Source organism: Sceloporus occidentalis, unplaced genomic scaffold (assembly GCF_023333645.1).
Source record: "Sceloporus occidentalis isolate IW3139 unplaced genomic scaffold, rSceOcc1.0.p SCAF_1, whole genome shotgun sequence".
Classification (NCBI taxonomy): Eukaryota; Metazoa; Chordata; class Lepidosauria; order Squamata; family Phrynosomatidae; genus Sceloporus; species Sceloporus occidentalis.
In genome coordinates this window covers 220059165-220075911 of record NW_028316981.1, presented here as the reverse complement: position 1 = coordinate 220075911, position 16747 = coordinate 220059165, and the positions used below count along the sequence as shown (strand labels likewise).

At 43.7% G+C, this 16747-nt stretch overlaps 1 protein-coding gene across 7 annotated transcripts in view; it reads right to left on the bottom strand.

The window, feature by feature from the left end:
• Positions 1-16747, bottom strand: part of LOC149323482 (importin subunit alpha-5) — a 69618-nt gene that overhangs the window by 38527 nt on the left and 14344 nt on the right. For 4 of the 7 annotated variants that reach the window (XM_089489023.1, XM_089489021.1, XM_089489027.1 and 1 more), the window contains 6 exons: positions 15007-15114; positions 13558-13657; positions 7110-7204; positions 6148-6279; positions 1965-2053; positions 798-897 (listed from right to left, as the gene is read on the bottom strand). In XM_089489023.1, the coding sequence (XP_089345149.1) occupies positions 798-897; positions 1965-2053; positions 6148-6279; positions 7110-7204; positions 13558-13657; positions 15007-15114 (624 nt within the window). Of the gene's footprint in view, positions 1-797; positions 898-1964; positions 2054-6147; positions 6280-7109; positions 7205-13557; positions 13658-15006; positions 15115-16087; positions 16229-16435; positions 16637-16747 lie in introns of those variants that run through there. The other 3 variants (XM_089489024.1, XM_089489025.1, XM_089489026.1) reach the window with 3 other exon arrangements.

The following is a 16747-nucleotide window of genomic DNA, read 5'->3' as shown; positions in this document are numbered from 1 at the left end:
TCAAGAAACTACGGCCTGGTACACACAGGCAGAAAGTGGTGTGGCGGCGCTGATTCTAGGGTTCTGAAGTGTGCAGCAACTGCACACTCCGGAACCCCAGAACATGTTGCTGCTGCCATCATGCCGGCCTCCTGTCCATACAGGAGCCGCCATGATGATGTATGCGATGCATAGCGTCTGCACGTTGCGCACAGGAAGCAGCATCATAGGGCTGCGTTGCAGCCCTATGACGCCACAAGTAAGAAGCTGCTCTAGGCAGCTTCTTCCTGGCTGCATATCGTTCCCACACAGTTTGGCTGCTCCAGGAACGATATGCAGCAAAAAGGGGTGGCATTTTGTATGTACCTGAATGTACGGCCCCACAGTTACATAAATAAATACTATTGTAAATATTAAACAGATTTAAAAAAAACAAATAGATTAGAAAAAATTTCAAAATGATGCTCAAGTGAACTGAACCATTCTGTTCCCTTTAGCTGTTTTACATGCGTAAGTATGGACAGAAAACAATGATATCTACATGTAGAAAACATGCAGTTCTCTCAAGCCATATGGAAGATAACTGCATTTCTGCTTTTAGGTAACAGCTGGAGAATTGTACACCTAGTAATCCTTAGAACCACCCACTTGAATGCATACTAAACTGCATTCTTCTTCAGATGAAAATTTGCTTCTTCCACCCTCAGGACCCCTCAACCCCCCAGACTACTAAAAGGAGTGATACAAACTCTTAATTTGTTTTTCTTATCCACAAGTGCAACTCTTTCCCCTAACTTCTCCCAAACTTTATTTCCTACCTTAACAAAATCTGGAGGAGGATTCTTCCCTCTGCAGAGATTAGACAGTGCCCACACAGCATTTCGAGTCATGGTAAGACGATTTTGCTTGGAAAGTAATCTGAAAATATAATTTAAAAAAAAATCCTTACAACTTTTCAAAAACATAAAACTATCCTTGCCAGAAATGCTTAAAATTATCAATTTCTTGATGATTCCCAACAGGTTCATGAGAAAATTCCATCATTTCATATGATGACATGAGCAGATAGTAAGAACTGCTGCAGGGATGGGAGTACATGGTTTTGAAGAAGGAAAAAGTACAGCAACACTTATTTGGTCAAAATTATTTTTAATAATGGATGAGAACTGATTAGATACTTATCCTTTATACATTCTTACACAGATACGTGAAAGACCCAGTAACAATGCTGCAAAGTCAATGAAGTACAGCTAAACAAGGACCTGTCAGTGCTCTAAGTCAGGGTGGGGTAACTGTGGAAGGCTAGGGGGCTGCATTAGCCTCTCAGAAGTACTTGGGAGAGCTGTGTCCCCCATACAATTCCCCCCAAAACTATTCATAACTACCCACTATGGGACATGGTTGGGTATTTTCAACAGTTATTAGGCCTTCCTGGGTTATTTTAGGCCCAAGAAAGGCCCTTTCTTTACTAACAGGAAGTGAGTGGACACTCTCTGTTTTTTTTTTAAAAAGGCCTGCCTTGGACTTAAATTGGTTCAGAGGGGCACATAATGTGATGAAAATGCAGCTCAGACCCCTTATAGGGCATTTGGGGTCATATAAATTGTTTATAGTCTGAACAAATATTTTCAACAGTTATACATACATAAATACACATACACACTTACACTCTCTCTTATCTGGTTTGTGGTGGTCATGATTATTATTTCTAATACTACTATGACAACAATAATAGTGATAGATGTTTATGTTCCATGTGTCTTCCAAATGGATCTGAACGTGGAATGTCAGAGGGTCTCATGTTGTTTCCCATCCGGTCACAAATGAGAGCCAGATTAGCTTCAAACAAGAAAGTTGTATCCAATGCCCTGCACCAGAACTTGGAATCCATTATTCTGTGGGGTTCTGGCAAGCATCATCATCTTTCAATATAGATCAGTATGATGATCTTGTTAAAAAACCTTATTACTATTTATAAGACTTACTGTAATAAAGGGGGTAAGATGTTGCAGTCAAGCACATAGTCTCTACACATGGTACTGTCACCTGCAATATTGCCAAGAGCCCAGACAGCCTGAAAGTGAAGAAAAATGGACAGTGTTAAACACATTTTCTTGAATATAACCCTTTAGGTCCTGTATTCCAACATGAAGAGATCCCTTTATAGTGTTGAAGAATATTTAAGAGCCATGTTGCAGCACTACTTTTAAATTGCTTACAATACAGTAATTACTTAACAGAAAAAAATCCAACTAAAAGTAACAACAAATGAAAACATAAGGAAGCAATAAAATGAGAGGCCAGCATCAAACCCCTGTCACGTTAAAAGTTTGGACAAATACGAATGTTTTTACCTCTCACCAAAAATGATTTCTGTTTGGAGTTTCCCATCCAAGAGAAATTCTAACATAAATGGTTATAGATCAATCAACAAAGAAACAGGAATTGTAATAAAAAATGAGATGTGTACGGGCACATTTAGCTTGTCCTTATTGCAACACAAAAAAAACAACACTTTACAATTAATTCAGTAAAGTGGGAATTGTGCCAGATAAAAAGTAAGACACATACAACGAGAGGCTGCTTACCTGTAGCTGTAATTCTTTGAGTGGTCATCTGTGCTCTCACACAGATGAGGGGGCGGTTTCATGCCTGCATAGATCCAAGTCATGGAATGTTCCAGAGCTGAGTAGCTTTTGGCAATAATCCTGCCCCTTTGGATATCAACATAAATAGTGCCAAGGTGTACTACCCTCAGTTCCAATGTCCATCATGAGTTCAGGCGGACCTGTAAGAGGGGAGGAGGGCAGGTCTGTGTGAGGACACAGATGACCACTCAAAGAACTACAGTTATAGGTAAGCAACCTGTCCTTCTTATTCGTGGTCACTGTGCTTCACACAAACTGCCGATTGGCTTACTAGTGGAGGTGGGGCAGGTAAGCCAAGGATACATAATACTGCCCAGCCAAACTCCACATCTGCTTGTGTCCTGTAGTCACTCCGACATGTTGGACAAAGGTGGACTGTTGAGTCCAGGCAGATACTGTGCAAACTTCTAGCAAGTAGATTCCTTGTAGTCATGCATACAAAGTTGAAATTGCATGGATTGAGTGAGATCTGAACCCCAATGACTGAGACTTTGATGAGATCAACCACTCATCTCGACAGTCTCTTTGGTGAAACAAGATCACACTTGCATCCCTCATAGCAGATGAACAGGCTAGGGGGCTTTTCAAGGTCAGAGTGATGAGTGCAGTGGCCAAGGCCTACTGGACATCTAGAGAATGCAAGTCCTTCTTTAGCTGGAAACAATTCTCGATGGAACATGATGGTAATAAAAAATCCTGGTTCAGGTGAAATACAGTAACCACCTTTCGAAGAAATGCAGGATCAAAACAAAGTACCACTTTGCCCTTACTGAAAACTAGACAGGGCTGGTCTGAATGCAGGGTGCAGAGCTCACCTGCACACTTCATGGAAGTAATCTTCACCAGCAAGACTGTTTTCAGTGTCAAGAGTTGCAGGTCAATGGTGCTCATGAGTTCAAACAGCCTTTGCATGAGCTGGGAGAGAACAACAGAGAGGAATCAGATCCCAGATAGGTGGGTAGAGGGGATAGAGCCCCCTGAGAAACCTCATAACCATAACACTCTGAAACAGGAACACTGCTGGATGTATGGCAGGTTAGTGTACAACCATGCCAGCAAGGTAAACACAGGGACAACTGAGAGAGACCACCCAAGGCAAAGGCACATAACTGCCAACATTTGAAAGCATAGGAGCAACTTGTGAAGGGCTTCTGAGATAGAATCATACAGTCACAGAATTGAAGAGACTACAAGGTTTATCCAGTCCAACCTCCCTGCCATGCAGGAACTCACAATCAAAGCATCACTGACAGATATCCATCCAGCCTCTGTTTAAATACCTCCAAAGAAGAAGACTCCACCACTCTCTCAGGGAGTGTGTTCCACTGTCAAACAGCTCTTACTGTCAAGATGTTCCTCCTAATATTTAGGTGGAATCTCTTTCAAGGATTGTTCAGGTGTGGTCATCTAAAATGCCAGGCTGTGAGGCACCAGGCCTGCAAGAGGAGAGTCTGAATGCCCAGATGTTTGACTTGACCCTCTACTTTGGTGAGCAGAGTCAGTGAATAAGGAAGCCGAAGACAGTCCCAGCGGGGTAACAGTAGGAGCACTGCAAACCAGGAGTGTCTCAGCCATCACAGAACCATGCAATTTGTAAATCCTCTTGAATTTTCACCAACACACTTGTGAGGAGAGGGAAGGGGAGAAATGAATAAAGCCGGGGTCCCCCATTAGTTTAGCAAAAATGCATCAGCTAGTGAACCTTTCCCTATACAGAATGTGTTGCATGTGTGGTTCTTCCCAAAAGCGAACATGTTGAAGGCAGGACGACTCCATCATCATTTGCCAGTATCATTTGGAAGGCTCTGTTGTACAGAGTCCATTAGTGTGCCTCTGCCAATGTCTGGTTCTGAGAGTCAGTCAACATGTTGTCTTGCCCTGGAAAATGCATGGCCAACAGGACAATCAACTTAGGAATACACCAGACTGAAAGCTGTAGAAACAGCATGTTCATTGTGCGGGGTCTGGTGACACCTTGTTTCTTGTAGCATGCTGTAGTCACACTATCCCATGACACTTGGACCACAGTGCCACGGATGACTTTTTTGAATGCCTGAAGGGCAATAATCACTGCTACCATCTCCAGGACTGATGTGAAGATACTGCTTCTGTGTAGACCACTTCCATCAAATAGTCAGTCCAGAACAGTGAGTGCCCCAGCCAAGGCAAGATGTCTCCAATGTCATGAGGGTCATGGCTTGAGGAGGATGGAAAGGCATGACTTTGGTCAAGTTGTGGGGTTGAAGCCACTATTATATGGTGGCAAAGATCTGAGGTGGAACTTGAAGCCTATTTGTGCAGGAGTTCCAACCTCTAGCAAGCCTGAGTTCATTCTGCACTTTAGCTTTTCGGACTTTACCCCTAGCTATTTTTGTTTGAATTCTTTTTTGGTGAGTTCGCCATTTTTCCATTTCTTATACATGTTCTGTTTAAAACGTAGCTCAGTTGAAAGTTCATTTAGTCGTTAGTCATCCTGGTTTCTTGAGATACCTCCCATTTTTCTTCCACACTGGAACCATACCATCCCACACACAGATCACTGGGGTCCTGTCTTGCCAACACTGACAAAGCTACAGAAACCAAGGAGGAAGCCCATTCTCAGTATCAATGGTTCTTGGGCAAGTGATCACAATTTTTACGCAATGTTGGTTCCTGACAAGTGGCATGCTATGTTGACCAGAGGTGAGACCACAGATGTTTTACTGCAGTTACTGATGCCATATTCATTCTGATGAACCTGCTTGTCAGCTCAGAATAAAGCTATGTGGGAAGATAAATCCTGTAGTTCTCATTCCAAATATAGTGCTGTGGCGAGCACACCACGCTGCAAGCACAAGCCCCATTATTTTAATGAGACTCAAGCATATGAGGAATTCCCCTTATGTAGAGGGTGGGGGGTCCGGAGCATAAGGGAAAGGCCCACTGGACTCCTCTATCAACTGAACTCATCAATTCCTCAACGGATTTGACACTGCAGTGGTATCAGAAATTCCTCTATGTTCTCGTAAGTGAAGGAGAACTGAGAGGTTAGATCCAAGCAGCTGGTCCTCTTCCAATTACTTAAAAAGATGGTGTCTCATTCTACTTTCCAGATTCCATCAAAAGAGTTTAGGAAAGGTACAGTCATGAGTCCACAGGCAACCCTTGGGAAACCTGCTTTGGACTAGCTGGGGGGGGGGTGTCTCTGAACTGATGATTGTTCTAGCTTATTTTGTTTCTTATTCTACTGGAGGATACGGCATGCCTTTGCTACCAAGGTGAGAATTATGTCTACATGGAAAAGGTTTCATTGAGCAGTGTGGGAAACATTTTATAAAAATAATTTCATAAGAAGTCAATACATATAATCTCATAATTAATTCATAGAAAAATTGTCTCGATTAATTTTGGGAATGAAATTTTTCCTAATAATAACCAAAAACAAGCGATTACACAAATACTTCATTTTTCCTATTTGGTCACAGAAATTTTATTCTCTCTGTACTGAAAACTCAGTGATTTTCCCAGTTGAGAAACTAACCTGTTCTTGCACATCTTCAAATTCTGAGCTGAGGAGTTCTATGAAGATAGGAACAGCACCTGCTTGGATCACAATCCGAGTCTGGAGAGAATTTCCAGAGGCAATGTTAGTCAGTACCCATGCAGCTTCAAACTGGAGGAGAAGACAAAAGAAGTGTCATTTCTTCAATAAATTTGACAACAGCATGAAGCATACACTAACCTGGGGATCCAGTGTACCATTCACATGGTAACTAGAAAGGGCAGCAAGCATAATGGGTTTCCTACCCTTATCCAGCAGATACATCAAACAGCATTCCTTCCCTTTTTACATCCCCTATTTGATTTCTGCATCCAATTCTGTAAGTAAAAATCACATCTTGGAACTTAAACAGGCTGGATGACAGTCTGCAAGCAGTATTTATGTCTAACGGGAAGGGCATATCAATACCAACAAAGTCTACTTATATCTATGCTATTTTTCCTGATATTATATAACACCCTTAACACTGTGTGTGTGTGTGTGCGTGCGTGTGCACGCGCGCGCATGTGTCTCTGTGTTAAATTCTCGTTCTTTCATATTTTAAAAAGAAGTAATACTAAAGACAAAGACATCTAGTGAGTAATATTGGTGACAATTAAAATCTCTTCCTCAAAGTACATTTTATAAAGACAATTCAAGCCAATGGAATATAGTGGATGAAAAATCTACCAATCTGGATATCTCTATTTTGAAGTGTATCTCTGTTATGAACTGTTCTGAGTTCATGACAGTCACCTGAATGGTGTGTTAACAGAAATATTACAAAAATGTAGCTATTATGAAACAAGAGAGAGATCAGTATATTTGTACCCACGTTTAAATTACAAGCAGTGTATGAGAATTGCATCTAGGATATTTTCAAATCTAAATGCAAAAGCTAAGCCGTATGAATTAAAATGTTTTTATGTAAAGCAATTATATCTCTTACACATATGACACACCTGTAAAGTGCAGTTTTCTTTCCGTTTCAGGAACTCCACAAACCTGGCCACTACTCCTGGCGTACTAATGACTTCATCTATAGGAGGATTGGGTTCTGTTTAAAGATACATAGAATGGAGATATTAGAATAGATTTCATCTACTCCTTCAGTGAAGTTGTACATTTAAAGAAGAATGGAATAAATGAAATAATTTAACATTTGGACAACTGATATAAATAATTATAACCTATGTCCTCTATGCCAGCTATGGCATAGAGGACTTGACTATGCCAGTGTAACATAGTGGTTTGAGTGTTGGACTACAGCTGAGGAGACAAGGGTTCAATTCCCGCTTGGCCATGAAACCCACCGGGTGATCCTGGGTGAGTCATTATCACCATCATATTTATTTGTATCCCGCTTCTCAAAAAATAAAATAAAAAAAATGCTCTCAGCCTCAAGAGAAGGCAAGGACAAACCTCCTCTGGACAAATTTTGCCAAGAAAACTCAATTATACGTTCGTCTTAGGATCACTATAAGACAGAAACTTTGAAGGCACACAAAATACACACACACACTCTCTCTATTCCTATGCTCTGATCAACACGGTACTTCCCTGCCTGTAAAAACTCTTCTTATTGAATGCCCTGTGACTGCAGAACTGCAGGTCAATACACTGTTTCCACACATCAGACAGAGGACATCTTGACAAACAACCTAGATACTGCCATAGAGAAAATGGTTTATCAAATCTCCAGATGACATCAAATAGGAGGAGTAGCAAATATGCCAGGAGGACAGGATGAAGATTCAAAATGACCTTGACAGATTGGAGAGCTGGGCCTAAACTAACAAAATGAATTTTAACAGTGCTAAATATAAGGTACTGCTTCTAGGGAGGAAATATGAAATGCATAAATACAGGATGTGTGACACCTGGCCTGAAGACAATACATGTGAAAAAGATCTAGGGGACCACAGGCTAAGCATGAGTTAACAATGTGATGTGGCAATCAAAAAAGTAGCAGTGGATCTTACCAGTGAGATGTTCATTTCCAGTAGATAAGGACTGAACATCCTGCAACTTAGGTTGCTCTTCCCATTTGCTCCTATTAAGCAAGAGAAAGATCAAAGAGGGTCCTCTCCCTATAGCCACATGAGGGAGCAACCCACTAGGAATCCTGTCACTTGTACCATCCAATGGGATAGGGATCCGGAAAGAAAGTCAATAGGGAAGACAGGAATCCAATATGAGTAACTACAACCAAAGACAGTGAAATAGTAATGAGGTCCCAAGGTAAAGCCATCTCATGGGGAGCAGGAGACTGGATCTTTGGTTTCAGGGATTGCTTGTAGCTCCCGGTACTTGGATAGGCCTAGGTCATCCTGCCAGCACTCCACAGGTGGGTAGAATATTTGATCCTTATTTATTGGAAATGAATATCTCATAGGTAAGGTCCCATGTTCCTTTTCCCAACAGATACATATGGAACACTCTGACAGGGAGAGCACTTTAGGGTTGAAATGTCTGCTGTCGGACTCTCCTTCCAAATGCAGCTCCACCCATTCTATACTGTCTAACTTGCAATGCCTGACAAAAGGTGGAAGGAGATTTCTAGGTGGTTGCCCTGCAGATGTCCACCAGTTGCTTCCTGTGATCTGTGGAATATAGAGTTGACCTCCAGAATTAAGGTTGTGTCTAGGTGTAGTACCACAAAGTCCGGCCTGATCGTGCAAAGGTCCTTCTGGACTCATAATGCCCCTAATTCTGAGACTCTATGTGGCTGAAGTGGTGGCCTTGAGCAGCAGCACCTTCCTCGTGAGGTGCTTCAGAGATGCTCCCTGCATGGGGCTCAAAGGAGGCCACTGTCAGTGTTTTGAGTACTGTGTGTAGGACCCAAGAGGAGAATCAGTGCACTATTCATCTGGCTAGGTTGATTAAGCCCTTCATGAAGACTTGGACATCCAGGTGAGATGTCACCTTTGTGGCTCGGTTGTGAATTAGTATGGAGGTAATGGCAGCAACCTGTCTTTTGAGGGTGCTTGGTCAATCTCATCCTGCAGGGATTCCAGCAGTGACACTACTGAGAAATGTTTATAGTCCAGTTGTTTCCATCAGCAAAAGTCTCTGAAAGTGTACCTGTATATTCTGGCTTTTTCTCATCTGACCTTTGCTTGTACCTTGGATATCAGAGGAAGGGGTGGAAAGGTAGGCCGGGGGGGGGGGCACAGAAGAGTGAGTGCATCCATGGCCTCAGCTCCCTCTGTCCAGTATCTTGACACAAATCTCAGTGGCTTCGCATTTGCTGAGGAGGTGAAGAGATCTACCTTGGGAGGACCCAGGGTTGAGCTGGTTAGTTGAACACCTGCTGCTGGAAGCTCCGCTCTTGCTCGTCAATGTTGGTCTGGCACTACCAGTCCACTCTTGAGTTTAGGGCTCCCTGGAGGTGTTCTACATCCTGAAACAGGAGGTTGCCTGCCTGCCCACCTGAGCAGTCTGGACTTCTGCCATCAGGGAGTGTGATCTTAGCCCGCTTTGCTGTTTATGCGAGTCTTTACTGTGGTGTTGTCTGTTCTGATTAGCAGCACCTTTCTTAGGACCAGGTCTGTGAAGGCAAACAGGCCCAGTCGGGTTGCCCTGAGTCCCCACCAATTGATGCTGTGAGTCCTTGCTCCATCTTCCAACCAAGTAGGGGCTGCACTGGGCACTCCAACCCCTCAGGCTGGCATCCATGATAACCTGTATCCTCTCTGGTGTCCAAATGGGACCTCCCCTGTTGGTAGATGATGAGGTCCACCAGTTCAGAGAGTTAATGACTTTTTGCAGTAGTACAATGGGTATCCCGGCTGTGATGGCCTCCTGGTAGGGAAGCAGGAGCCACTGGAGAGGCATGCCATGGAGTCATGCCCATGGAAGGCACTCTGTTATTGAAATCATCAACCCTTGGAGGTGTGCCAGTAGTGTCAAGCTGGAGATCAGTGTCTGTCTGATGCTGTCTATGGCTTTGGCAATTGCATCAATGTGTTCCTGGAATAGTGTGACCATGACTGAGTGCATATTGATCAGTGTCCCCAGATGCTGGAGCTGCTGTGATGGCACAAGTGACCTCTTTATAGGATTCACTAGGAAGCCGTGCTGCTCCAGTGAATCAAGGACCCACTGTATATTTTGTAGCCCATGTTGTTCAGATCAGAGGTCATCTAAATATGGATAAATGTGGAGGCATGCTCTCCTCCAATATCCTACCAGTGATCTTGGTGAATGCTCAGGGAGCCGATGACAGTCCAAACAGCAGCACCCTGTACTGGAAGTGTTGGTTCTCGAATGTAAATTGTAGGAACTGGCAGTGTGCTGGGTGGACTGGGATGTGAAGATATGCATCTTCTTTATTTTATTTATTAATGGAATTTATACCCCATCCTTCAGCCTTAAAGGCTCTCAGAACAGATTAAAATTATTATTTTTAATTACACAGTTCCCTGCCCTCAGGCTTATAATCTGAAAAGACACGACACAAAAGGTGAAGGGAATGATGGTGGGGAAGTCGATCAGGTCCAGAAGCTCTTCTCTCCCTCTGAGGCCTAGACCAAGGCAGATGGACTGGAAGGAAGGTTCGGCTTCTTAATCTAGACCAGGCCCGACGGAGCTGGGCCTGTATCTCTCCCTCCATGGCCGGATGGTACCACATGGACTGGAGGGAGGGCTCCAGACATGAAAGGGCGTCCAATGTCCCATTACAAACTTGGACTGCATCCAATGTCCCATCTGCTGCCTTTAGTAGCTTGTTCAGGTCTTGCCTAACCTTGATTTCACTGGGACTAAGTAGTTCCCTAAACCAGTGTAAGGAGGCCCTGGCTACCATGGATACTGACGCGCTTGGCCTGATAGCCCAAGAGAATGCCTCATGTGCCTTTTTCAGAGCTGTCTGTGACAGTCTTTTCTTGAGGATCCTTAATGTCTCTACAAAAGATGGCTGATGACACCAATGCAGATGCTGGAGTGTCTACTGGGACACTTCCAGTTTGGCCATAACTGCCTGTGGCAGACCATACAGTTTCTTGCCTGGGTCTGGAGAGTCTATTTTCGGTTGGCCTGTTCTTTTCCTCTCACCACCTGCATCACATTCACAAGGAAGGGCATCTCCCACTGTGGAAGAGGTTACCACCCACCCATGGGAGGTCTGAGTCCTGTGGGGCTGTCTGGCCCTCTAGGAAGCTAAGGCCCAGAGCTGTGGCTGTTTTCCTTAGTAAGAAGGGGAAGTCCTGAAGTTGGAATAGGCATGCTTCTTCTCCTCCTCCTCCTCCTCCAAGGAGAGCTTCCCCTCCTTGTAGCAGGTCATATCCGAGGCCCTGCCCCCATGCTCCTCTTCTGAGGAGTGCTCAGGAGTTGTCACCAAGGAAGGCCAGGTTAGTCTTTCGCGCTTGTTGGGGGCTGCTTCATGGCAGGCTCCTGAGTTGGAAAGGGAAATTCTTCCTCCTTGGCTGCCTCATGCTACCAGGATCCCCCAGTCTTCCCATAGCCAAGTTGTCTCTACCGGAAGAGGAAGCCTTGGACTCCTTCCATGAGTTTCCAGCATGGCCGCTGGAGCAGGAGTCTCAGTGGGCCCTGCTGCTGCTGCAATGCTCTTTTCTGGAGGTAAAATGCTCATCCCCGTGTGTTGTCTCTTTGCTCAGGGTGGCAAAGAAGTGCTAGATTGAATGTTGGTCTACCTTCTCCTCTCTCTCAGGAGACTTGGAGTACCTGAGCGCAGCCACTATGGTCGCAGCTCTGGTTGTTGTGGCTTTGTGTGACACCAGGGCCAAGATTCAGGCCACCAGGTCTGTGGATGGTTCCTTTCTGCCTCAGGGTAGATGGGAGCCCCTTATTACTCATAACTTCCCCAGTTGATCCATCATTCCAGAGCACCACCATACTTGCAGATCCATTGTGGGTTGGGCAGTGTGCTGGGAAGCTGTAGTGATGCAGAGGGGATTCTCCTCACCCGGCTGGTTTCATAAACCCCCATCTGCAAGGTCATTCCCCTCTGTGAAGGCCTGTCTCACTCTCACCACTCATCACTTCATGTGTCTTCCTCCTTCTCTCTCCTTGGCATCCTCTCAATTAATCCTCCCTCTACACCAATGCTCCCATGGGGTGGCAAGGAATGGGTAGGAACAGGTCAGGTGAAGGAGATGGAGAAGTGTAAGCAGGCAGAAAAAGGAGACACAAATCAGAAAGGGACGGAGAAGAAATAGGTGGTTTTTTTTGGGTAAAGTTTCCAAAAGTCCCAGTCCTTGGAAAAGCAGGATACAAATAAATAAATAAATAAATAGGGCTATGTCAATGAATACAGAGCTCAACAAGGGTGTCCTCTAGGTAGGGAGGGAAAGACTGGATTCTAAGGGCTTGGTCTCTCACATGACTACAGGGAGAGGACCCTCTTCGAACTTTTTCCTACTTACTAGGAGTTAATGAGAAGAGCAATTCAAGTTCCAGAATGTTTCATCCTTATCTACTGGGAAAAGCCAGTGCAATTCTAAGCTGCATCAACAGGAGTATAGCATGCAGACCGAGGAACATAATGGTAGCACGCAACAATTATCAGCCAGTCTCTAACTTTCAGTTTTTAGGCACCATTCTGGAGCATGTGGTAACTTCCCAGATAAAAGGGTTTCTCGATGAAGTGGATTATATACAGCCATTTTAATCTGGTTTCAGGCCTCAGAACAGAGACAGATTTGGTGGCCTTGGTGGAATACCCATGACAGGAACTAGACAGGGTGTGTATTCCTGTTTGTTCTGCTGGATCCCTCAGTGGTCCATTGACCATGGTGTCCTTGCTGGGACTGGATCAGGACACTTTTGTCCAGTGTCTTTGTTACTTCCTGGAGGGGTGAACTCAAAAAGTGGTGTTGGTTTCTATACAGTCCCTCAGGGCTCAGTTCTGTCTCCTGTTCTATTTAATATATACATAAACTACTAGGAGATGTTATTGAGAGTTTGGGGATTTGGTATGCAGATGACACCCAGCTGTATTATTTCTTTCCACCACAATTCAAGGACGTTGTTTTGGTTCTAAACAAGTGTCTGTCATCAGGCATAATGAATAAGGGCAAACAAACTGAAACTTAATACAGACAAGATGGTGATACTCCTTCTCAGTGGAAAGGTGGAACAGGGATTCAGATTGGGCTGGATGGGGTTACACTATCCCTAAAGGTCTGCAGCTTGGATGTACTCCTGGAGTCAACCTTGAGCCTGAACATTCAGATTTCAGTGTATTTGCACAATTCAATAAAAATAGTCCTTTGCTGGCACTGATGCTAGTTTAGAGGTGGAGGTGTTGCGAATAGAGGTAATAAAAGCCCAAAAGCCTAGCAGAAGCAGAGGTAGCAATTGGGGTCAGTAGACTATTCAGGGAATTACTAACAAGTAGGGGAGCTACAATCTCAGAATATTAATACATTTTCATAAATAAATACTAACCTTTTGAAAGAAGTTTTCGGAATTTCTGAGTAGCAGAAAGCTGCTGTTCAGGACTATTGGAGAAAATCATTTCAGTCATATCAGATGTTATCACGGCAGTCTGCAATTCCAAAGGGAACACAGATGAAGTGAGAATTGGCCTCAGAATAAAGAGTAAAATATTAATTTCCATTGAGATATATTTTTGAGCTTCTCAGATTAAAGTGAGTGCCAAGAAAAAAATTCCAGCTAAAAATGTACAGGACAGTAATACTATCTGAATGTATTTTCCTCTTTAAACAAACATAGAAATGGAATAGGGGAGCTACAATCTCAGAATATTAATACATTTTCATAAACAAATAAATACTAATACTATAATCAAAGTGTTGGAAGAGACCACAAAGGCCATCCAGTCCAACCCTCTTCTGTCATGCAGGAACTCTGAGTCAAAGCATCCCCGACAGATGGACATCCAGCCTCTGTTTTAAAGACCTCCAAGAAAGGAGACCCCATCACTCTCCAAGGAAGTGTGTTCCACTGTCAAACAGCCCTTACTGTCAGGAAGTTCCTCCTAATGTTGAGCTGGAATCTCTTTTCCTGGAGCTTGCATCCATTGCTCCGGGTCCTGTTCCCTGGAGCAGCAGAAAACAAGCTTGTTCCATCCGCAATGTGACACCCCTTCAAATACTTAAACAGGGCTATCATATCACCTCTTACCCTTCTCTTCTCCAGACTAAACATCCCCAGCTCCCTAAGGCATTCCTCATAGGGCATGGTTTCAAGACCCTTCACCATTTTAGTTGCCCTCCTCTGGACACACTCCAGCTTCTCAATATCCTTTTTGAATTGTGGTGCCCAGAACTGGACACAGTATTCCAGGTGGGGCCTGACCAGCACAATAGAGTGGCACTATTACTTCCCTTGATCTAGACACTATACTTCTATTGAGGGAGCCTAAATCGCATTGGCCTTTTTAGCTGCAGCATCGCACTATTGACTCATGTTCAACTTGTGGTCTACTTGGACTCTTAGATCCCTTTCGCACGTAGTTTCATTCAGCCAGGTGTCTCCCATTCTATATGCATGCATTTTGTTTTTCCACCCTAAGTGCAGTACCTTACATTTCTACGTGTTGAATTTCATTTTGTTAGCTTTTGCCGAGCTTTCTAGTCTATTCAGGTCATTTTGAATTTTGATTCTGTCCTCTGGGGTATTTGCTACTCCTCCTAATTTGATGTCATCTGGAATATGGAAGATTTTATACTGAATTTAATTTTTTTTCCAAAAGTAAAACTGCAGCATGAAATATTCTAAAATATATATCAAATATACTCTGCACCAGAATGTTCAAGAGATTTGAAGTTAACGTCTTTCCAGGATATGTTTGAATTTGCAGCCTTAGAAATTACATTTGGTGTTACAGAAAAAGAATCCTGAATGGAGCTGCCAAAACTTTCCACCACTTACAGAAGTCATTTCCATGTTATTCATCTGAGTTTCATGGAACCCGCCATCTGACATAACTTCCTCTTCTGTTTCTTCATCAGCTGTGGCAACATTTCTACGTTTAAACAACTAGAGAAAGAGATACAGAAAAGTTAAAGCTGAGAACATATCTGCATTTAGATCATGGTTCCCAAAGCTATTTTAGCTATCACCTCCTTTCCTTTTGGGTGACTGCCCAACCCCTCTTCTGCAATCTTGATATTAGGTTTAATGTTCTACTGCAAATTCAAAACTACCCATCTTGGTTGCTTCTCCCTTTGCCACCCAGTCAGTCTGGGAGCAGCAACTGAGCAGCTTGCTGCACCCCTGCTGATCTTGAAGCGAAGGCCAGTGTGGGCAAGAGCCCTCTCAGTTACTGCTCAGCCAGCTGATCGGTTTATTTACTGGATTATTTTTGCAATATGGATGCAACCAAAATTAATGAGGTGGGATTAAATTAAGGGGGAAAGCATGACTAGTTCCAAAGGGATATGCTTTTTCCTGGCAAGGAAGAACTCTCAATCCTCCTTCGTCAGGGAGGAGAGGGGTGCATCTGGTGCATATGTAGTGGGTTTACAGAGGCCACATGCTCTGGACTGAAGACATAAGGATAGGGGAAAGGGAGAGATTTTAACTACAGGAACCACTTCAAGGCAAAGGACTCTTCCTAAGAACTGACCCCAGATACACTCCCCTGCCTCCCCTAAAAACATGCCTTTCCCACACAGCTTCAAATGTTCCCCCTCTCACAAAAACATTGTTTACTCGCCTATCTTTTCTCTTGGCCTGTCCAATGATAGAAAACAGGAGCAGCAGCGCAGCTCCAACTTTCCAGCCAAGTCCCAGCAAAGTTAAAACTTAAGAAGGGTCCCCAATTTGAAAGCTTCTTTTTGCCATCACTTCTCCCCTGATGCCACATGCTCTAACACCTCTCTCCAGTCGCTCAGTCTATCTCAAAATGGTGTTGCTACAAGTCACAGAAGCAATGCCCTACACCCAAGCCTCTCAAGAATTTCCCAACCACCACTACTAGTGAAAGACGCAACTAAGTGAGTGAACTCACATGAGAAGGTGAAGAGCAGGAGACACCACCACACAAAGGGATCAGCGAGGCTGTGTGGTAGCTTTAAGGGGACCCTGAAAAGATATTTCATGCAACCTTCATCCTCCTCATGGCCCTTAAGGCAGTTGGCTCCCCTTGCCTTTCCTGTGTACCAATATTTTGACTGAAGGCTTCGCTGCCACCCCCTTTTCCCACCCCCTTCCCCCCTTACCGCCCTTCTGGATCTTTCCACCGCCCGGGGGGCATACCACCCACTTTGGGAATCACTGATTTAGATAATACACTTTATCAAACCTCACATTGTAATTACAAACTGGAACAAAAGTATTATCTGTTTTTGATGCCTACCACAGCTTCAGTATGTAGGTTTTTTTTTTCTTTAGCAGATGACCTGAGTATGGAAATGAAGTGAAATCAGGGGAGAACCAAGAGGACAGATGGGAACACAAAAATGTTTCTGGCAATAGAGAGGATGATTTAAAAGAGAAAGAAGCACTGTGTTCTATGACAGTGAAGCAGAACAAACAGGCTGGATACTGTTTCAAGGAACCATCATAATTTTATCATGATTCCTTTTTAAATGATCGGTAACAAAGAGTAAGCTTTCCACACAGACAACTCCACGCTTAACACTTACTTATTATTTAAATAAATAAATAC